We start from the raw sequence: 24,036 nt of genomic DNA, 5'->3' as shown, positions 1-24,036 counted from the left end.
AGTTAGAGGAAGAAAAAGTGTGAATCAGGTAGAGGGAGAAAAACTGACTCATGGGTAGCAACGTACAATCAGATATAGGATGTAGACCCAAATAACGATGGATCGACAATTGGACATGAGTGTGGTGGTTGCTGGACATTAGAATGCATGGGTTAGAAGGAGAGATCGAGATTAGACTGAAGAAGAAAAAAGTGTGTGGGTTAGAGAGAGACTGAGATCAGACAGAAGAAGAAGACGAGAGAGTGGAAAGATGATTAAATTTTGCTATTTTGTGTAAATAGTTTTTCTTATTTTTTTTTTCTATTTTTGAAAATCCCCCTTTTATAAACCTTTTATTTGTAGGCTTTAAAAATAAAATTGCAAAATTCATGCACGTCTTGCTTTCGCACGTGGGAGAAGGTGCGAGCGAACTCCTTCTCGTCTACTGTGCTGAATGCTCTCTGCAGTTCCGATCGACAAGGCACGCTTGCGAATGATAGTTTGCAGGTCTCTTTTCAGGTTTGATTCTGAAAAACTCTGTTTGGATTCTGAGAAAATGTCTTCAAACATGCTAGAAATCGTTGCGGTCCTTAACCTATAGTTCAAATTTTGTAATTCTACATATTTCTTTGCTCACTGCTTACCTAACAATGCCCGATGTTTGCCTCCATTTTCATCTCTTGATGAAGCTGAAAATAATCTTCAATGCAGTGAAACTCTGCTCAATAAAATAGTTAGAACTCAATGAATTGACAGGAAGTCTTGATTGACTAAATTTGACAAAATTTCAGTTAATCAGAAATATCTAAGCTCGATCAATGGATGGAAGATTTGTTATATTAACTGTATTCGATCTACTGTGCTGTTTTTGTAGAGTCGACCGCTTCCTGAAATATACAAGTCCGTATGTCCTACACCAGCCGGTAATCCATTCTGGAGCTCATTATATTAACTGTTAAGTAAAGTTGTGTTGATTTTCGGCTTCATCGAAGAATGTTAAAAAATATATATAAACAATTGAATATACCATAACTTATCAGTTTTATGTTTTGAGATTTAACATGTTATCTAAGAAATTCTTGTACTGGCATTTACTTCCCAATCAATATTGGTAGTCACTTACTGAGTGGCTCACATGTGAGAGTGAGTGTTAAATAATATGAATTTAAATTTACTGTATCTTATAGACTCAAGTTTTAGAGTTGATTGGTGATTTAACAAGATTATAATACTGATAACTGGTGGTGCAGGATTGTGCATATCGAAATGATGTTCTTCTTAATAAGCTGCGAGTGGAATAGCTTCTACTACTCACGTCGTTCAAGAACTGACTTCTATTCCAATGTGTCAGGGACTATATGCTTATAATGGTTGGAGCTTGAATGCGAATATGACTAATAAAAAGGAATTTCGGAGTGCTGCTGACCAAAAGAAAAAGCGCAAAACAATCAGCCAAGCATGGAAACCAGTGTGTACTCAAGCTAGCCCTTCTGAGGGTAGGTTGAATCTATATTACAAAAGCATATAAGTAGTAGCCAACAAATTTGGGACATCCTATGAGCTAGTGAGCTTCTAGAATTACCAAATTTAAGTTTTTTTGTTAATAGCAAAGGTATGAGATTTTGTTGTCCATCTTAAGCATAATAGTGAATAGCCCCCAACTGGATTAAAATATTTATGATGATTGGTGTTGCACGCTAGACAGTTGAATTAATTATGTACTTAGAGGATCGGTAACCAACTTCTACTACCTCAATTGAAACAATTTAGTGGGTGATAATCGTTCTTGATGTAGATTTGTCAGTTAAGGATGATAGAGTTGAGTTAGAGGATGGAAGTCGAGTTCAAGAAATGGACTGCAGAATGCATACCAGTACTGCTAGTGCTCGAAATGTTGTAGAGGTAGCTGAAGAAATTAATGTGGTGACTGAGCTAAGTGTTGAATCAAGTGCATTTCCAAACATGGATGGAGACGCAAACTTGGAGGGTCAATCTGTGCCTTCTGATGAGAAGTTTTCAGTGAAACTGGATGTAAGTGACTAAGTCAGCATATGTTGGTATCTTCATCTTGAGTCTACACTTGACTTTCGTCTTTTTATGTTTAATATGCAGGTAGGGAGTTCTCTAATTCGATTTGTCAGAGGGAAAGGGTAAATTTTATATCTAAATATTGGTCATAATTTATGATCAGGGTTCTCATTTGATTTTTCATCTTTTATTCCACAGTGGATCTACACAGGAAAGGATTGAAGAAGAGATGGGAGTCAAGATTATGATTCCATCATCGAAGAAGGAAGAATTTGTTGGTAAGATTTCAGGATTCGATACATTTCATTTAGCTTGATAACAAAATACAATGTCTAGTTTTAGTTTAATCCGTTTTCTTTTTTAAATACAGGATATGCTGTTTAATTCTCTTGTGGATGGTTTTTCTGGTCAAATTGCTCATTTTAGTTGTTTTAAAATTCAGTTTACTCTGTCATAACAAGGCTGAATTAATAATCTCGTCATGTATATATACACATTTTTTGTAATTATTTTAGCTTGAATAGAGATCTAATATTGGTCTTTTGAATAAACTCTGTTTTATTAATTATTACAGTTATTGAAGGTAATTCAGTTGATAGTGTAACCAAAGCTTCAGAAAAAATACAATCAATAATTGACGAGGCAAGTTGTCCATCTCTATGTTTGTTGTAGAAAATATATTATGCTCAGTTCTTCCAATTTTTGTACTTCATTTTTTTACCTTTTCTGTAGGAGGTGATGTTAATGGTGTTTTATTTAAACTAGAAACAAAAATTTTCATTAAAAAAAAAAAAAAGAAGCCCTGATGCTCAAAAGATACAAACCCCAAAAGGAACGAAAGAGGAAAAAAAAATAAAATTACAAAGAAACTATAAAAACAATTCAAAATCCAAATCAAACAAATGTCTTGAGAAGGGAAACAAGTTACAAGATTGAATAAAGAACACCTTGAAGCTTGCTCTCGAAAAATCATGGAAAGCACTCCAACCAAAGAACCAAAATTAAAGCTTGCTTGGTGGCAGAGAGAGAGAGAGAGAACTATAGCTGGTGTGAAGTATGGAAGCTGTATCATCCACACACAACCTTAAAAGTCTACTCATTTACCGAAGGGATGAAGTTCTTCATAGCAGGAGGCTCATTAATGCTTTAGACATACACAAACAATTAAGTACCAACAAATTTAATCGCCTTAAATAACTTTGCAACCACTTGAGGGCCGTTTGATTTGAGGTTTTATAGATGCCGATGAAAAAAGGATATCTGGGAATAAAATTGTTGGGAATAAAAGATTGCCGTGTTTGGTTGTGCATGGGTTATCAGGATTTGAAGAGTCATTAGAAATCCTTTCTTCATGCATGAAGAGCTTCAAACCACTTTTCCTTAATTCGTTAATTGCTATCATCATTTAGTTCATCTTGTAAATCAAAGGGGGTTCTTCTTATTCACCAGAAGGAATGCAATTCTTTCATGGCAGGAGGCTCTGGTGTTGGTTCGATGAGAGCTGTTTTTTCTTTTTCTTTTTTCTTTTTTATTCTTGTTATTGTTTTCTTAAAGTCTTTTCTTTCTGTAATATTTTCTTCTTTTGCAGTTCTGATGAATCTACAGGTCTTGAAATATTGTTCTCAGACCATTTTCCCCCTTTTTAGTATTATTGAATGCATAACTGACCATTTTCTAATGCAGGCAATTAAAAGTCCGAGTCTTGATTACTCACATTTTGTGTCCCTCCCTCTGGCTTTACACCCCGAATTAGTCGAGAAGCTTACTAATTTCCAGAACTCCATACTAAGAAGTTCTGAGTCTTGCTTAGATGAGGCTGAGGACAGTGATACAAATGAAGATAATACAGACAATGAAGTTGAGGTTCAGCATACTGTCGAAGCACCGGATGTTGCAGTTGAACTAAAAGTGGATGATAAACGTGAGCAAATCAAAGTGAACATAAATATACCTGTTGTCAGTTATCCTTCTAAAACTTCAAAGGCTTCTACACCATCTGGTATGACAACCACTGAACATTGTGAAGACTTGAAAACTTGTATTTCACATAGATCTATATGAACTCTCCAATTTTTAAACATCACGGTGAAAAGTGAAAACATATTTCTATTCTTTTTTCATTTTCTTTTTCTGTTGAATCTGTTGCTCTGTGATGAGCATCTGGCTTTGTCAACTCATCAATTGTGGTTAACACATAGTCAACTGTATGCTTTGTTTTTGTTTGTCTTTATCATCATATATATGAAAGTGTGATGTTATGTATGTATGTATTTGTTGAAAGTAGGGTTTTTTCCCTAGGGATATTATTGTAATTGTCTTCTACCCTAGGGCTCTCTACTGTCTATTTATTCACCCTGTTCTCTTGTATTCAGTGTATCAATTAAAAATAATAAGAAAAAGGTCTGTATCGTGGTTTTTCTCCCTGTTCTAGGGTTTCCACGTAAACTGTGTGTTGGTCTCTCTTTTCTTATATTTCATCATGGTATCAGAGTATGGCGATGAAACCCTAGCCGTCATTGACGAGAACCAACCACAGACGAAGTTCCAATCATGGACATGAAAGTTGTTATCCAAGAAGCTGTAAAAGAATACCTCCAATCTGCCCTACCGCAACTTCTTCTAGCCACCATAGCCACCATAGCCACCATCCAGCCGTCGCAGGGAGCACCGTCGACGTCGATCGAGGGTTCCGTCGAAGGACAGAACCGTGCGATCGGGCCGCAAAAACCCTCGTTTGCGCTGACCATGCCGCACGAGTCGCTGGCCGTTTCTTTCTCTGCCCAATCGCGACCACTTCGGGAGCCGAATCGAGGAGAGGAGCCGATCGTTTCTACCTCTATCCAACCGTGGTTTTCCCAGGTGCAGATCCGAACTGCCGACCCGATGCCGCCGCTGTCTTTCCAAGCACCACAGCCTCCGCCGCCGCAGCCTCTCCAAGCGCCGCAGCCTCCGATCTGGTTCTCTTCGGCCGATGACTTGATTCCAGCATACCCAGCTGGTTCCTCTCACAACCAGCCGTCGGTCGAAGGTTTTTTTCCAACCGCACCAAATCATGGTGGTTTGGCCCAGTACCCTGACGATGTTCGACACAGATTGGCCTATCTTCAAATGTAGATTTCAAATTTGGAAACGGCCCTTGGCCCAAACCCTCAATCAGTCACCACAGAGAATCTGGTAAATTCGTTCTCTATTTTGCTCAATACAACTTATTTAACTGGCTCAATGGGAAATACTGTAGGATTTTTGGTAGGAGAAAAATTGAATGGGGAGAATTATTTTTCCTGGTCCCAGTCGATCAGAATGGCCCTCGAAGGAAGGCACAAATTCGGGTATCTGACAGGAGAAATTCCGAAACCTATCCCAGGCGATCCTCAAGAAAGAATTTGGAAAAGGGATGATTCTCTATTACGTTATGTCCTCATCAATAGTATGGAGCCACAGATTGGCCGACCCTTACTGTATACAGCAACTGCTAGAGATATCTGGGAGGCAACCAGGGATCTGTACTCAAAGCGACAGAACGCATCTCGGTTGTACACGTTACACAAATAGGTCCATGAGTGCAAACAAGGGACCATGGATGTTACTTCCTACTTTAATAAATTATCAGTGTATTGGCAAAGTGCAAACAAGGGACCATGCATGTTACTTCCTACTTTAATAAATTATCAGTGTATTGGCAAGAGATGGACCTTTGCCAAGAAATTGTCTGGAATTGCGCACAAGATGGGACCCAGTACTTGAAACTTGAAGAGGCAGATCGGGTGTATGTGTTTTTGGCTGGATTGAACCCAAAATTTGACAGTGTTCGGAGTCGCATATTGGGCCAACGACCTACTCCTTCTCTCATGTTCAGAGGTTCGACTGGAAGAGGATCGGTCACATGCTATGAACAATCCTGTGGTTGTTTCTACTGATGCATCAGCCTTTGTTACGAAGGCTTCCAGTGCTGACGATGATAAAAAGCCCACACCTGTTTGTGAGCATTGCAAGAAGCCATAGCATACGAATGACCAATGTTAGAAGCTGCATGGCAGGCCCCCGAACAGTAGGCGACGATAGTCACATGATAAATCCTCTGGGCGTGCACTTGTAAGTGACTCGGTTAATGAAAATACACCGCATCAGCCCTCAGCCGATATAAGACCAATTTGAGTGCTGTCGGGGTGAGTGCCATTGCACAATCAGGTACATTTCCATCTTTTGGCCTTATTAGCATTAATGGCAAGAAACCCTGGATTGTAGATTTGGGGGCCACAGATCATCTCACCAGCTCTTTAGAATTGTTTGTTTCATACTGTCCGAGTGCGGGAAATGAACGTATTAGAATTGTAGACGGGTCTTTTGCCCCGGTTGCAGGGAAAGGAAATACCTCTCCTTTTGATGGTTTAATACTACGTGATACACTTCATGTGCCTAAAATTTTATATAATCTTTTTTCGGTCAGAGATCTGAATTGTAAGGCCATTTTCTCACCAGATTCTGTTGTGTTTGAGGATCAGAAGTCGGGGATGATGATTGGCACTGCCCAGCACGATAGGGGGCTCTACTTCCTTTCTGACGATGCTTCTTCTAGGGAGGATCATAGAACTGGTTTTATGTCTTTAAATTTTTCTACTTCCGAAAATGACTTTATGTTATGACATTATCGTTTAGGACATCCAAACTTTCAATATATGAAATAGTTGTTTCCGCATTTATTCCGCAATATTAATATAGCGTCTCTAAATTGTGATGTATGTATTCATGCCAAACAAAGTCGTATTACTTTTTTGTTCTCAACCTTATAAGCCGTTTAGTCCTTTCTCCCTCATTCATAGTGACGTCTGGGGACCCTCACCTACTACTACCTCTACTGGTAAACGTTGGTTCGTCACCTTTATAGACGACCACACACGCCTCACTTGGGTGTTCTTACTTGCTAATAAGTCTGAGGTGTCTTCCATCTTTCAACAATTTTATACCATGGTTGAAACACAGTTCCATGCAAAGATTGGAATTTTAAGGAGTGATAATGGACGAGAGTTCTTTAACACCTCTTTCCGTGACTTTCTTGTGTCTAAGGGGATTGTCCACCAGAGCTCATGTGCTTATGCTCCCCAACAAAATGGAGTAGCCGAGCGTAAAAATCGTCATCTGGTAGAAATTGCCCGGTTCTTAATGTTGTCTGTAACTCTTTCGTCCTATCTATGGGGAGATGCCATTTTTATTGCGGCTTACCTCATTAATTGCATGCCCTCTCGTGTCCTTGACTTTCATAATCTCTTAGACCTATTCAAAGAATCCTATCCGACTACTCGCCTGATTTCTGATGTACCCCTCTGTGTCTTCGGCTGTGTCGCGTTTGTCCATTCCCATGGCCCAAATCGCACAAAATTCACCCCTCATGCTCATAAATATGTTTTTGTTGGGTACCCTCTCCACCAATGTGGGTATAAATGCTATCATCCGTCCTCTCGTAAGTATTTTGTTTCCATGGACATTACTTTCATTGAAGATCAGCCCTTCTTCCCCGTTAGTCATCTTTAGGGGGAGAGCTTGAGTGAAGAGCCTAACTAGTCCTCCAATGATATCCCTTTAGGGGAATCCGCCCCGATTCCTTCTCCTAGCTCTGAAAAAGCCTGTTCTGTCCTTCCTACCAACCAGATTCCATGGATAACCTACTATAGGAAGAATCTTAGAAAGGAAGGGACGCCACCTGTTGAATAGTCGGCTCCGGTCCATGAATCAGACCTTGCATCTAGTCTAGGTACGTGTATCCTTGAAACTAATGATGTTGATATATGTATGGAGACTGACAAGTGTAGGGAAGATAAGGATGAAGGAGGTGACAATACTGAAAATATGACAGATGAGGAGATAGCTAAGAATGATAGCAGTAAAGGAAAAATGCCAGTTTTTGATAAGGAAGTGGAAGATACTACTGAAATCCTTGATATACAAATGACCGATCATGCTGAGAAACCTAGAGAGTTGGAAAATTATGATGCCTCTCTCGATCTTCCAATAGCACCGAGGAAAAGTACTCGTTCATGCGCGAAATACTCTATGCACAGCTACATGACATATAGCAATCTGTCTCCCGAATTTAAAGCTTTCACTACCAAGGTGGACACTATCATGGTCCCAAGTAGTATTCGTGAAGCAATGGAGAGTTCTGAATGGAAAACGATTGTTATGGAAGAAATGAGGGCTCTTGAGAAAAATGGAACGTGGGAACAGGTGCCTTTACCTAAAGGGCACAAGACAGTTGGATGCAAATGGGTGTTCACTGTAAAATACAAATCAGATGGGATAATTGACCGATATAAGGCCAGACTGGTTGCTATAGGTTCACCCAGACCCACGGAGTTGATTACTCTGAAATATTCTCTCCCGTGGCCAAACTCAACACTATTTATAGGTTTCACCCAGACCCATGGAGTTGATTACTCTGAAACATTCTCTCTCGTGGCCAAACTCAACACTATTCGGGTTTTGTTGTCGATTGTTGTAAACAAAAATTGACCACTTCATCAGTTAGATGTTAAAAATGCATTCCTGAATAGAGAACTTGAAGAGGAAATCTATATGAGCCCCCCTCCTGGATTCGAGAGTCAGTTCAAGCATAGAGTTTGCAGACTGAGAAAGTCATTATATGGACTGAAACAATCTCCAAGGGCTTGGTTTGATAGGTTCACCACATTTGTTAAAGCACAGGGATATAAACAAGGGCACTCAGATCATACACTGTTTATGAAAAGGTCCGACTCCGGGAAGATTGCAGTCCTCATAGTATATGTTGATGATATTGTTCTGTCTGGCGATGATGAGGGTGAAATTACATGGCTCAAAACAAGAATGGCCAGAGAATTTGAGATTAAAGACCTTGGCAAGCTGAGATACTTCCTTGGAATGGAAGTAGCTCGATCAAGAGAAGGTATTTCAGTATCGCAATGGAAATATACACTGACTTACTCAAAGAAACAGGCATGACTGGGTGTAAACCCGTTGACACACCCGTGGAATATAATGCAAAACTTGGTGTTATAGACAGCAAAGTTCCTGTTAACAAGGAAAGGTATCAGAGGTCGGTTGGAAAGCTGATCTACCTGTCCCATACAAGACCAAATATTTCATATGCAGTAAGCGTGGTAAGCCAGTTTATACAAGCTCCCTATGAGGAGCATATAACTGCAGTTGAGCGTATTCTTCGGTACTTGAAGGGGACTCCTGGTAAGGGTCTGATGTTCAGAAAGTCTGAAAAAAGGACTATTGAAGCTTATACCGATTCTGATTGGACAGACTCTGTTGTTGATAGTATGTCAACCTCTGGTTATTGCACCTTTGTCTGGGGTTACCTTGTCACCTGGCGAAGTAAGAAATAGGGAGTGGTGACCAGGAGTAGCATTGAAGCTGAGTACAGGGCAATGAGCTTAGGGATATGTGAAGAAATCTGGTTGAAGGTGTTGTCTGATCTTTACCAAGATAGTGAGCTTCCAATGAAATTGTTTTGTGATAATAAAGTAGCAATAAGCATCGCAAACAATCCAGTCTAGCATGACAGAACCAAACATGTAGAGATTGATAGACACTTCATTAAAGAAAGAATGGATAATGGGAGCATTTGCATCCCCAATATTCTCTCAAGTCAACAAGTGGCAAATGTTCTCACCAAGGGGTTACTTAGACCAAATTTTGACTACTGTATCAGCAAGTTGGGTCTTATTGATATTTATGCCCCAACTTGAGGGGAAGTGTTGAAAATAGGGTTTTTTCCCTAGGGGTATTATTGTAATTGTCTTCTCTCCTAGGGCTCTCTACTGTCTATTTTGATGAAAATAATAACAGTGAAAAAACACAAAATTTACGTGGAAACCCTAGACCAGGGAGAAAAACCACGGTACAGATCTTTTCTTTTATTATTATAAACTCATACACTGAATACATGAGAACAGGGTGAATAAATAGACTTGTAGAGAACCCTAGGGTTAGAAGCAATTACAAAAATACCCCTAGAGTAAAAACCCTATTTTCAACACTCTCCCTCAAGTTGGTGCATAAATGTCGATAAGACCCAACTTGCTGAGACAATAGTCAAAATTTGGTCTAAGCAGCCCTTTGGTGAGAACATGGATTAGACGGAATATAGGGAATACAAATGCTCCCGTTATCCAGTCCTTCTTTAATGAAGTGTCGGTCGATCTCTACATGTTTGGTTCTGTCATGCTGAACTGAGTTGTTCGCAATGTTTATTGTAGCTTTATTATCACAGAACAACTTAATTGGAAACTCCCTGTCTTGGTAAAGATCAACCAACACCTTATTTAACCAGATTTCTTCACATATTCCCAAATTCATTGCCCTGTACTCAGCTTCAGCACTACTCCCTGTTTCTTACTTCGCCAAGTGACAAGGTTACCCCAGACAAAGGTACAAATATCCAGAAGTTGACTTTCTATCAATATCAGAGCCTGCCCAATCAGAATCTGTATAGGCTTCAATCGTTATTTTCCCAGATTTTTTAAACATTAAGCCCTTACTGGGGGTTCCCTTCAAATATCGAAGGATACGCTCAATTGCATTCATATGTTCCTCATACGGAGCTTGCATGGTCTGATATAGGATAGGTAGATCAGCTTTCCAACCAACCTCTGGTACCTTTCCTTGCTCACAGGAACCCCGTTATTTGAAACACCAAGTTTTGCATTATACTCCACAGGTGTGACAACAGGTTTACAGCCAGTCATGCCTGTCTCTTTGAGTAAATCAAGTGTATATTTTTTTTGCGATACTGAAATATCTTCTCTTGATCGAGCTACCTCCATTCCCAGGAAGTATCTCAGTTTACCAAGATCTTTAATTTCAAATTCTTTGGCCATTCTCATTTTAAGCCTCATAATTTCACTCTCATCATCACCGGACAAAACAATATCATCAACATACACTATGAGAACAGCAACCTTCCCGGAATCAGATCGTTTCGTAAATAGTGTATGATCTGAGTGCCCTTGGTTGTAACCTTGTGCTTTAACAAACGTAGTAAACCTATCGAACCAAGCCCTTGGGGATTGTTTCAGTCCATATAAGGATTTCTTCAGTCTGCAAACCTTGTGCTTGAACTGACTTTCAAATCCAGGAGGCGGGCTCATATAGACCTCCTCTTCAAGTTCACCATTAAAGAACGCATTTTTAACTTCCAATTGATACAGTAGCCAATCTTTGTTAACAGCAATTGACAACAACACACGAATAGTATTGAGTTTAGTTATAGGAGAGAATGTTTCAGAATAATCAACTCTGTAAGTCTGGGTAAAACCTTTAGCAACAAGTCTGGCCTTATACCGATCAATCGTCCTATCTGATTTGTATTTTACAGTGAAAACCCATTTGCAACCGTCTTGTGTCCTTCTGGTAAAGGCACATGTTCCCATGTGCCATTTTTCTCAAGCGCCCTCATTTCTTCCATAACAGCCGATTTCCATTCAGAGTTCTCCATGGCTTCACGGATATTGCTTGGAATTATTATGGTGTCCAAGCTAGTGGTAAACGCTTTAAACTCAGAAGACAAGTTATTATACGTCAAGTAGCTGTGCATAGAGTACTTTGTACATGAGCGAGTACCTTTCCTTAGTGCTATCGGAAGGTTGAGAGAAGCATCATGATTTTCCACTTCTCTCGGTTTCTTAGCATGATTGGTCACCTGTAACTCAAGATTTTTAGTAATATCTTCCACTCTTTTGTCAACAACAGGACTTTTATCTTCCATTTCTTTGTCAACAACAGGGCTTTTCCCTTTATTATTCTCTCTTTCAGCTGTTTCTTCATCTGTCACATATTCGGTATGGCCATTTCGATCTCCTTCATCTTTTTCGTCCTTGCACTTGTCAGTCTCCATACATAAATCAACTTCATTAGTTTCAGGAATACACGTACCTGAACCAGATGCCGGTTCTGACTCCTGGACCAGAGCCGACGGATTAACAGGTGGAAATTCTTCCTTTCGACGATTCTTCCTATAGTAGGTTATCCAAGGAAGCTGGTTGGTAGGGAGAACAGGGCAGGCTCTTCCCGACTACTCGTCTGATTTCCGATGTACCCCTCCGTGTCTTCGGCTGTGTCGCTTTTGTCCACTCTCATGGCCCAAATTGCACAAAATTTCACCCTCGTGCTAACAAATGTGTCTTTGTTGGGTATCCCCTTCATCAACGTGAATATAAATGCTATCATCCGTCCTCTAGAAAATATTGTCTCCATGGATATTACCTTTGTTGAAGACCAACCTTTCTTTCCCGTTAGTCATCTTCAGGGGGAGAGTCCAAGTGAAGAGCCTAACTGGTCCATCTATGCTATTCCATTAGGGGATTCCACTCTGATCCCTTCCACTAGTTCTGAAAGAGCCTGCCCTGTTCTCCCTACCAACCAGCTTCCTTGGATAACCTACTATAGGAAGAATTGTCGAAAGGAAGAATTGCCACCTGTTAATCCGTCGGCTCCGGTCCAGGAGTCAGAACCGGCATCTGGTTCAGGTACGTGTATTCCTGAAACTAATGAAGTTGATTTATGTATGGAGACTGACAAGTGCAAGGACGAAAAAGATGAAGGAGATCGAAATGGCCATACCGAATATGTGACAGATGAAGAAACAGCTGAAAGAGAGAATAATAAAGGGAAAAGCCCTGTTGTTGACAAAGAAATGGAAGATAAAAGTCCTGTTGTTGACAAAGGAGTGGAAGATATTACTAAAAATCTTGAGTTACAGGTGACCAATCATGCTGAGAAACCGAGAGAAGTGGAAAATCGTGATGCTTCTCTCAACCTTCCGATAGCACTAAGGAAAGGTACTCGCTCATGTGCAAAGTACTCTATGCACAGCTACTTGACGTATAATAACTTGTCTTCCGAGTTTAAAGCGTTTACCACTAGCTTGGACACCATAATAATTCCAAGCAATATCCGTGAAGCCATGGAGAACTCTGAATGGAAATCGGCTGTTATGGAAGAAATGAGGGCGCTTGAGAAAAATGGCACATGGGAACAGGTGCCTTTACCAGAAGGACACAAGACAGTTGGTTGCAAATGGGTTTTCACTCTAAAATACAAATTAGATGGGACGATTGATCGGTATAAGGCTAGACTTGTTGCTAAAGGTTTTACCCAGACTTACGGAGTTGATTATTCTGAAACATTCTCTCCTGTAGCTAAACTCAATACTATTTGTGTGTTGTTGTCAATTGCTGTTAACAAAGATTGGCCACTGTATCAATTGAACGTTAAAAATGCGTTCCTTAATGGTGAACTTGAAGAGGAGGTCTATATGAGCCGGCCTCCTGGATTTGAAAGTCAGTTCAAGCACAAGGTTTGCAGACTGAAGAAATCCTTATATGGACTGAAACAATCCTCAAGGGCTTGGTTCGATAGGTTTACTACGTTTGTTAAAGCACAAGGTTACAACCAAGGGCACTCAGATCATACACTATTTACGAAACGATCTGATTCTGGGAAGGTTGTTGTTCTCATAGTGTATACTGATGATATTGTTTTGTCCGGTGATGATGAGAGTGAAATTATGAGGCTTAAAATGAGAATGGCCAAAGAATTTGAAATTAAAGATCTTGGTAAGCTAAAATACTTCCTGGGAATGGAGGTAGCTCAATCAAGAGAAGATATTTCAGTATCGCAAAGAAAATATACACTTGATTTACTCAAAGAGACAGGCATGACTGGCTGTAAACCTGTTGACACACCTATGGAGTATAATGCAAAACTTGGTGTTACAAACAACGGGGTTCCTGTGAGCAAGGAAAGGTACCAGAGGTTGGTTGGAAAGCTGATCTATCTATCCTATATCAGACCAGACATTTCATATGCAGTAAGCGTTGTGAGCCAGTTTATGCAAGCTCCGTATGAGGAACATATGAATGCAGTTGAGCGTATCCTTCGATATTTGAAGGGAACCCGCAGTAAGGGCTTAATGTTTAAAAAATCTGGGAAAAGAACGATTGAAGCCTATACAGATTCTGATTGGGTAAGCTCTATTATTGATAGAAAGTCAACTTCTGGATATTTGTACCTTTGTCTGGGGTAACCTTGTTACTTGGCGAAGTAAGAAACAGGGAGTAGTGGCGAGGAGTAGGCTGAAGTTGAGTACAGGGCAATGAATTTGAGAATATGTGAAGAAATCTGGTTAAATAAGGTGTTGACTGATTTTTACCAAGACAGGGAGCTTCCAATGAAGTTGTTCTGTGATAATAAAGCTGCAATAAACATTGCGAACAACCCAGTTCAGCATGACAGAACCAAACATGTAGAGATCGATCGACACTTCATTAAAGAAAGACTGGATAACAGGAGCATTTGTATTCCCTATATTCCGTCTAATCAACAAGTGGCAGATGTTCTCACCAAAGGGTTGCTTAGACTAAATTTTGACTATTGTCTTAGCAAGTTGGGTCTTATCGACATTTATGCACCAACTTGAGGGGGAGTGTTGAAAATAGGGTTTTTACTCTAGGGGTATTTCTGTAATTTCCTCTAATCCTAGGGTTCTCTACAAGTCTATTTATTCACCCTGTTCTCATGTATTCAATGTATGAGTTTATAATAATAAAAGAAAAAATCTGTACCGTGTTTTTTCTCCCTGGTCTAGGGTTTCCACGTAAATTTTGTGTTTTTTCTCTGTTATTATTTTCATCATAGTATCAGAGCAAAGGGATGAAATCCCAGCCATTATGGAAGAAAACCATCCACAATTGCCTTCCGCTGGTGGATCTTCAAGTTTTGACATGCAAACCGCTATTAGGGTTGCGGTTAAGGAGTGTTTTCAGGCTGTCCTACCAGACTTAATCTCCGCCGTCCGATTGCAGGCAACCAACTCTTTAGGAAACCATCCGGTTGCAACAGGCTCACAGTCGCCGATCAGGAACAGCCCAAAAGTTGATAGGCAGAGGCGTTTCCGACGTGCAGGCGACCGACGAACTTCCGATTGCTCCTCCTCGGCTATCTGAGTTTCCGGTCGCCGATTATGGGGTTTCTAACCCTCGAAAAGTTCAGATCGATGAAGTAGCGCCGTCTAGGGTTTCATCTTCTACCTCCATCAGAAACACGACTACGCCGCCGGTGTACACCCAAGGAGTCGCGACAGGCCCGGTGAGTTATTCCGTCCGGCAAGGAGAGTAGAATCTCTCCGATTCTGTTCTCGGTTCATTTGACCAGAGGGATGAGAGATTAAGGATTCTTTGAAAAGGTCTAAGGGATTATGAAAGTCAAGGATACGAGACGACATACGGTTGATGAGATGAGCTGCTGTATGAATGGCATCTCCCCATAGGTAGGACGGAAGAGTAGCAGACAACATTAAAGATCAGGCAACTTCCACCAGATGGCGATTTTTACGTTCGGCTACTCCATTTTGTTGAGTATAAGCACACGAGCTCTGATGAACAATTCCCTTAGACACAAGAAAGTCATGAACAGAGGTATTAAAGAACTCTCGTCCATTATCACTCCTTAAAATCCCAATTTTGGCATGGAACTGAGTTTCAATCATAGTATAAAATTGTTTAAAGGTAGACGACACCTCTGACTTATCAGCTAGTAAGAACACCCAAGTAAGACGTGTATGGTCGTCTATGAAGGTGACGAACCAACGTTTACTAGTAGAGGTAATGGTTTGTGATGGTCCCCAGACATCACTATGAATAAGGGAGAAGGGACTAGATGGCTTATATGGTTGAGAATGAAACGAAATACGACTTTGTTTGGCACAAATGCATACATCACAAGTTAAATATGCTATATCAATATTGCAAAACAAATGTGGAAATAAATATTTCATATACTGAAAGTTCGGATGACCTAAACAATAATGTCATAACATAAAGTCATTTTCAGAAGTAGAAAACTTTAAAGACATAAAACCAGCGGTGTGATCCTCCCTATAAGAAGTCTCGTCAGAAAGAAAGTAGAGCCCCCTATCATGTCGGTCATTGTCAATCGTCATCCCCGACTTCTGATCCTGAAACACAACAGAGTCTGATGAGAAAATAGCTTTACAGTTCAGATCTCTTGTAATTTTACTGATCGATAAAAGATTATATGATATTTGTGGCACATGAAGAGTATCACGTAAAATAAAACCATCAAGAGGAAAAGTATTCCCTTTTCCTGCAACTGGGGCAAAAGACCCATCGGCAATTCTGATATGTTCATTCCCCGCACTCGGACAGTAAGTAACAAATAATTTTGAAGAACTAGTGAGATGATCTGTGGCCCCTGAATCTACGATTCAGGGTTTCTTGCCATTAATGCTAACAAGACCAAGAGCTGAGAATGTACCTGATTGAGCAATGGCACTTACTTCGACGGCATTCACATTGGTCTTACTATGAGCTAATGACTGATGTTGTGAATGTTCACTAACTGGATCACTTACAGTGATCTGTCATGGGACTGTCGTTTCTTACTGTTCGGGGGCCTGCCGTGCAGCTTCCAACATTTGTCCTTCGTATGCCACGACTTCTTAAAGTGCTCACAGACAGGTATGGGCTTTTTGTCACTGTCGGAATTGGACGCTTTTGAGACAAAGGTTGATGCATTAACAGAGGCTATCACCGGACTGTTCATAGCCTGTGATCAGTCTTCTTCTAGACGAATCTCGGAACACACCTCTCAGAGAGATGGAATAGGTCGTTGTCCCAATAAGCGACTTCGAACACTATCATATTTTGGGTTTAATCCGGCCAAAAACACATAAACTCGATTTGCCTCTTCAAGCTTCAAATACTGTGCCCTATCCTGTGCGCGGTTCCAGATAATCTCCCGGCACAAATCCATTTCTTGCCAAAAAACTAAGCTTATTGAAGTAGGACGTAACAGTCATGTTTCCTTGCTTGCATTCATGGACTTGTTTATGTAAAGTGTACAACCGGGATGCGTTTTGTCGTTGTGAGTACAAGTCCTTGGTTGCCTCCCAGATATCTCTTGCAGTTGCTGCATATAGAAGAGGCCGGCCAATCTGGGGCTCCATACTGTTGATAAGAGCAGATCATAGCAAAGAGTCCTCCCCTTTCCAGATTCTTTCTTGAGGATCACCTGGGATGGATTGTGGAATTTCTCTTGTCAGATATCCGAATTTGTGTCTACCTTCTAGAGCCATTTGAATTGACTAGGACCATAAGAAGTAATTCTCTCCATTCAGTTTTTCTCCAACCAGAACTCCTGTAGAATTGCCCATTGAACCAGTTAAGTAATTTGTATTGGGCAAAATAGATAACGAGTTTACCGGATTCTCTGGATCAGTAGGCAGTTGGGAAGTTGTGCCAAGCATTGTATCTGAAATCTGCTGATGCAAAGAGGCCAACCGATGTCTCACATCATTGGAGTAATGAACCAAACTACAACCGGCTGGAAACTGAGTCGCCATGGTCGCAGGCAGGGCACTGGTAGCCGACTGAGAGACTGCCGGTAGATGAGAAGGCCCCGATCGGCTGTGCTGCTCAAGATGGTTGCCGGAAAATCTCTCGTCCCTCTGGTCAAACGAACCGAGAACAGAATCGGAGAGATTCTGCTCTCCTTGCCGGATGGAATAACTCACTGGGCCTGTCGCGACTCCTTGGGAGTACACCTGCGGCGCGGTCGTGTTTCTGATGGAGGTAGAAGATGAAACCCTAGGCGGTGCTGTTTCATCGATCTGAAAGGGTTTGCCGATCTGAACTTTTCGAGGGTTAGAAACCCCATAATCGGCGACCAAAAACTTAGATAGTCGAGGAGGAGCGATCGAAAGTTCGTCGGTCGCCTGCACGTCGGAAACGCCTTTGTTTGTCGACGTTCTTGGGCTGTTCCTGATCGACGACTGTGATCCTGTTGCAACCGGATGGTTTCCTGAAGAGTTGGTTGCCTGCAATCGGACGACGGAGATTAAATCCGGTAAGGCAGCCTGAAAACACTCCTTAACCGCAACCCTAATAGTGGTTTGCATATCAAAACTTGAAGATCCACCAGCGGAAGGCGATTGTGGATGGTTTTCTTTCATAATGGTTGGGATTTCGTCCCTTTGCTCTGATACCATGATGAAAATAATAACAGAGAAAAAACACAAAATTTACGTGGAAACCCTAGACTAGGGAGAAAAACCACGATACAGATCTTTTCTTTTATTATTATAAACTCATACACTGAATACATGAGAACAGGGTGAATAAATTGACTTGTAGAGAACCCTAGGGTTAGAGGCAATTACAAAAATACCCCTAGAGTAAAAATCCTATTTTCAACATATTTATTCACCCTGTTCTCTTGTATTCAGTATATCAATTAAAAATAATAAGAAAAAGGTCTGTATCGTAGTTTTTCTCCTTATTCTAGGATTTCCACGTAAACTGTGTGTTGGTCTCTCTTTTCTTATATTTCATCAGTATTCTTTAAGGACATTGAGTAACATTGTTTTCTTCCCCTTCCATGAAAGTGTCACTCTCATTTTTCTTCTAAGAACTTCTCTGATTTGTATTGCTCTTTGCAGACTTGGGAATTGACAAATCAATATTTATAAAACCTAATACATTTCACCTAACGGTACTTATGTTAAAGTTGTGGAACAAGGACCGAGTTGATGCTGCTTCTGAAGTTTTAAGGGTGATTAAACTTACTAGCCGGATATTTGTACTTGCTGTACATTTATAGAGCATGTACGTGACTGACACATCTTTTCTTTCAGGGTATCTCCTCTAAAATAATGGATGCTTTGGATAATAGGCAAGTACTAATTAGGCTCAAGGGGTTGGTGAGTTCTCTTAAATTCAAGCATCAAATTTTATTTGATTGTTTATTGATTATTGAAGGCAATGCTTCCTATGTCCACTCACGATCAATACATATTTCAAACTGATTAAAAATGTCTATTTCGTTTTGAATCTTCTAACAACTTATCATATGTAAAGAAAGTGGTGTTTTTAATGATGCTTAATAATTTCCAAACTTCGTTTGCTCGCATTCTTGATTAGGAAATGTTCTAGGTGGCTAGCATTTTTCATTGTATCAACTTGGTTGATTGTCCATCTTCACTACCCATCTACGTAATTATTTTTCAATGAAAATTATGTTTTTATGGTATGGAAGTTGAAAATATTTGATTCCCAATAATGATTGTCATATCAGGATTGTATGAGAGGTTCTTTGGCCAAAGCCCGTGTTCTCTATGCTCCTGTGGAAGAGATTGGTAATGAAGGAAGATTACTGCGTGCTTGTCGTATCCATTTCACAGTTTTATCTAAAAAAATTATCCTACGTTATGAAAGTGATCCTAACTGATTCCTTTTGGTTCAAGTTTTTAAGAGTAATTAAACATTTTTTCACCTTTGAGTTCCTTGAGCCTTTTTAGAAGTCATTATCAATGCATTTACTGAAGCTGGACTTGTTCTGGAGAAAGATGCAAAACAGAAGTTAAAGGTAGGCTCAACAACTTCTAATCCCCTTCGTTCCAATTCAGCCATCAAGGTTCAAAATATAAAAAATGTTTTGTTCGTTACTTTGCAATTTGATTTGATTCAACAATGTGATGTTCTTATACTAAAGTGTTTTCCCTCCATCATTCTCAATATTCAGTTGCACGCTACTGTCATGAATGCAAGACATAGGAAAAGGTAACGATTTCATTCGACTTTGCTTTGATTAGTTCTTCTTTCGTGTATTTTCTAGTTCCTTCCATTTGCGAATCTCTGTGATTACAATCCTGAATTGTTTGATTTCTGTGTGATGGTTGATTTTATGGCACCGCAATGCTTGAGCAGTAAAAAGAAAAAGAAGTTTGATTCATTTGATGCTCGTGAAATTTTCAAGCATTATGGGTCAGAGGAGTGGGGTGAGTATCATATCCGTGAAGTTCATCTCTCACAAAGATTTTCATTTGATGAAAATGGATACTACCATTGCTGTGCTTCCATACCTTTCCCTGATGAACATATGCAAGTTGATTGATCATTACCTAAAATCCAAGCAGAATCTTTCAAGTTATTAGGATTTCTTCTATTTGTAGAATTTAGCTATATGTATTTATTTCAACTTAGTCTTCAATACTTCTTTTCTTCTTAGCATTTGAGATCAATGATGGTTTTTTTAAAATATATAACATGATGAAATGAAGTATAATAACGATAATAATGTTGGATTTGCTTCTATTATAATTATTAATTGTAATATAGGGTAATTAATCACTTACAAATTAGACCATGCATGTTTTGGTGTAATTTGAAATAGATTTTTGAGGAAAAAAGAAATATACATGTAAAAAGAGTAATCGTAATGATCTGAAATGTATCATTCAATAATTGTAAAATTGTAAATTTTTATTTATTATTATTTTTAGCTCAAACAACTAGTTGGAGTGTCTAAATTCAAAATTCAAAATTCAAACCTCTAACCTTTTGAGGTATGTGTTAGTTAATCATGTTATACTTAAGTGGTTTATTATATTTGGACGAAATAAAACACTTACAACACTCAGCTTGTAACATAAAGGACTACATACATATTACAATGACTAAACATAGTGCACTCCATAAAAACAAATAATAATAATTATATGTGGACAACTATATATAAATGAATAAATGTTTAAAAATGTGTTCTAATAAATCTACCTGGCTTATATATCATACCAAATGACAACTAATAAACAGAATCCATATGGGATCAGATATTATTCTACAAGCCTTATCCACTCATATATATTTAAAAATAAAATGAGGCTTATCCACTAATATATTTTTAAAAATCTCACCAATAATCTCTTGACCAAAATGGGTCCAGATCTTGCAGCTGCCATGGCCTTCACTCTTCACCTTCTTTTGTTTGTCTCCATCCTATTCCTACAGTCTCCTCTCTCTCAGCTCTATGATTATGGAGAACATGAACCAATTATTGATGAGCCTCTACACATTTCTCTTAAAACCCTCCCAAAAGACAGCTAAGATTCTAACAAAAAAAAAAAAGTATTAGACATATTCAAATCAACATATGTATAGTAGCGACCAAGAGACCTGTAGTTTGAATCACCTTATCTTCATTGTACTATGAAAAAAAGAGGTAGTCTTGTTGGTTAAGACACGCTATGAATAATACTTATATTCAATTTGGTTGTTCTCACCTTCAAGCGTGTGTCTAAAACGTATTTGCCCTTTAAAAAATATATAACAATATTTGAACTTTAACCTTTATGTCTAATACGTCCTTAGGTTTTTAATCTAGTATCTAGTAAGTTTTAGGCTTTTTGAACACCTTTTAAAATTTAGGGATCAAATAGCCACAAATATGAAAATTCATATTGTAAACTAGTAATTGATCTAGGTCTCTAGTGGAAGAAATTGTTGAATAGTTAAGGTTCCATTATCCTATTAATTATATGAGGCTAAAAAATTTACATGTTTGTAATTATGGTTAGATGTATATTTGAAAATTTTGATCAGTTTCTTTCTTATACATTCAATTATGTAAAATTGTCGGTCACATTATTGTAATGGCAGCAACATAGGAAATATGTTAAAAAGGGAGTTTGGAGACATGTTCACATGGGTATATCACAAAAATGACCTGAATGACAAACGAGTGATCATATAGGTCGTTTTGTAGTTGTTTGTAGTGTCTATATAAGAGGAATAAGAAGGAGAAAAGAAATGGGAGAAGAGAAAAGTTTGAAAGAATTCATCAAGATAAAAATCTCTCAATTATGGCATGGCTCACCATTGGAAGCTTTCAAGATTCCTTGAGCTTGCGCTCTTGCAAGGCTTATCTTGCTGAGTTCATCTCCACCTTACTCTTCGTTTTTGCCGGTGTCGGCTCCGCTATTGCCTACAGTCAGTTCTTCTAAATCCGTCTATTAATTTTTGTTAATTATAAGTTTAGTCCTTGCAATTTGAAGTTCGTGTCTATTTGATCTCCAAACTTTCAAAAATACAAGTTTAGGTTTGGACTTAATTTTAATTTTCTACGCATTGTTAAATTGAACTATATTTTTGCAGATAAAATAACATCATCTGCAGCTCTAGATCCGGCAGGGCTGGTTGGGGTGGCGGTTTGCCATGGATTTGCTTTGTTTGTTGCCGTCTCCGTTGGAGCTAACATCTCTGGTGGCCACGTCAACCCGGCAGTGACATTCGGGCTTCTTCTTGGAGATCAAATCAGCCTAATTACCACCATTTTTTACTGGATTGCTCAGCTTCTTGGCTCCACTGTTGCCTGTTACCTTCTCAAATATGTCACTGGCGGCCTCGTAATTTTCTCAACTACCTTTATATCTCAAATATAATTTTTTAGTATAACTAAAGGAGTCCGACCTCAAAGAAGATAGTACACGTCAATAAACTATTTCATAAATAGAAAAATGACCCGCTTATTTATAAATATAACAAAATAGCACAAAGTTTTCACAATCTATTAAAAAAACTTTTTCTTTTTTGTTATATTTAAAATTTTCAACGGTTTTACCATTAAAACAAATAATAACAGTTTGTTTTTATAAAATATTAGTCAAAATGAACATGATTTCTTCAAGTATGTACTATTGTTGAGGTCAGAAATTAGACTCACATAGAAAAATAATTGTTAAAATATTAAAATTTTGACATTTTAAAGTTTTAGAAATAAATTGACGTTTTGAAAACTTATATGCAAAACAAAAATTCTGAAAACTTCTAAATTAAAAAGGAAAAGAAAAATAAAAACGAAACAAAAAAAAATGCTGAAAACTCTCTAGAGAAAGTATTGCACAACATACTTATTTTAAAGATTCAAAATCAACAATGTCTCATTTTTTAAAACGACTTGAACTGACTTTATGGACAAATTTATGGACGAGTGGAGTTAAAAATTTGTCCTTCAGATTTATTTCTTTTTCTTTTCCTCTTTCCTTCTTCTTCTCGTGTGATCACAACTTCTCTGACGGATCAATTTCGACAAACTCTTTTTTTTCTCTTTCCTCCTTCTTTGGTACGATCAACTTCGATGAAACTATGTACTAACTCTGAATGTGAGAGGAAAAAATGATATGTGAGTGAGGAAAGTTAGAAAGAGAGTGAGCGAAAGTGAGAGAGGAGAGTAGTCTATGAATAAGAAAAGGGAGATTGAGAGTGCAAAAGAGCGATGATATTTTCTACGTGCACGAGCACATTTTAATAATTTCACTCGATTTTTTTAATTAAAAAAGACCTCAGGAAGCCAATTTCATTTTTTTTTTCTAAAATTCTCTGTACAAAAATCCTTAGAACTGAATGTGTTGAAAAGTTTGGGCATTTTTGCACTTGCAGGCGGTTCCGGTCCACAGCGTCGCCGCCGGCGTGGGAGCGGCGGAAGGGGTTGTGACGGAGATTGTAACCACCTTCGGTTTGGTTTACACTGTCTATGCGACGGCGGCAGACCCAAAGAAGGGATCTTTGGGCACAATTGCGCCGATTGCCATCGGTTTCATCGTCGGAGCAAACATCTTGGCGGCCGGACCTTTTTCCGGCGGATCGATGAACCCGGCCCGATCTTTCGGCCCGGCGGTGGTGAGTGGCGACTTTCATGATAACTGGATTTACTGGGTTGGGCCGCTGGTTGGCGGTGGCTTAGCTGGGCTTATCTACTTTTACTCTTTTATGGCCTATGGGCCCAGCCCAATTCCAAACGATTTCTAAGGCCCAAACAAATTAAGCCCTTTTTTATTCTTGTTTTTCTCTGTTCCCTCTGCAGTAAGAGGAGGAAAAGCAATGTTGTTTTTTGCTGTTCTTCCTTTGCTCTATTTTCTTCTCTTTTGGTTTGCGTTTTGGGCCCTTTCTTTCCTGGCAAATGATTTGTATTTTGATGCCTTTAATTTATGGTTTCGTTTTTTTGGATTCTCGTCATTATTTCGATGTAATAACTGATCCATTGTGTAATGTTTACCATGTCTATTAATTATATCAATTAAAATCTTACATGTTCTTTTATTTTAACTTGTTATATAAAGACTACTAATTTGATACTAGTTGATGTATGTTGATTCGTCAGTATCCCCATTTGTTTGTCTTGAAAAGTTAACAT

At 39.0% G+C, this 24,036-nt stretch overlaps 2 protein-coding genes across 3 annotated transcripts; both read left to right on the top strand.

The window, feature by feature from the left end:
- The first annotated feature begins 346 nt into the window (after positions 1-346).
- On the top strand, positions 347-20,159 carry LOC120087160 (Putative eukaryotic LigT). Of its 2 annotated transcripts, none has more exons than XM_039044063.2 (14): positions 347-498; positions 854-902; positions 1,331-1,475; positions 1,775-2,010; positions 2,092-2,129; positions 2,206-2,285; positions 2,582-2,649; positions 3,691-4,006; positions 18,506-18,618; positions 18,701-18,766; positions 19,141-19,231; positions 19,367-19,431; positions 19,588-19,625; positions 19,773-20,159. In XM_039044063.2, exons 1-14 carry the CDS (start codon positions 434-436, stop codon positions 19,957-19,959), a joined length of 1,557 nt encoding a protein of 518 aa, XP_038899991.1. In that variant the 5' UTR covers positions 347-433; the 3' UTR covers positions 19,960-20,159. The 2 variants fall into 2 exon arrangements, with proteins under 2 accessions (XP_038899991.1, XP_038899990.1); XM_039044062.2 differs by having other exon boundaries at positions 19,364-19,431.
- Positions 20,160-21,643: 1,484 nt separating this feature from the next.
- Positions 21,644-23,942, top strand: LOC120087161 (aquaporin TIP2-1-like). Its single transcript, XM_039044066.2, has 3 exons — positions 21,644-21,833; positions 21,999-22,249; positions 23,283-23,942. Exons 1-3 carry the CDS (start codon positions 21,707-21,709, stop codon positions 23,649-23,651), a joined length of 747 nt encoding a protein of 248 aa, XP_038899994.1. The 5' UTR covers positions 21,644-21,706; the 3' UTR covers positions 23,652-23,942.
- Positions 23,943-24,036: the final 94 nt, after the last annotated feature.

The sequence above is a fragment of the Benincasa hispida genome, chromosome 9, assembly GCF_027475165.1.
Source record: "Benincasa hispida cultivar pf3 chromosome 9, pf3_genome.v1.1, whole genome shotgun sequence".
NCBI lineage: Eukaryota > Viridiplantae > Streptophyta > Magnoliopsida > Cucurbitales > Cucurbitaceae > Benincasa > Benincasa hispida.
The sequence above is the reverse complement of the archived record's forward strand: the minus strand, read 5'-3'. Positions and strand labels throughout refer to the sequence as shown.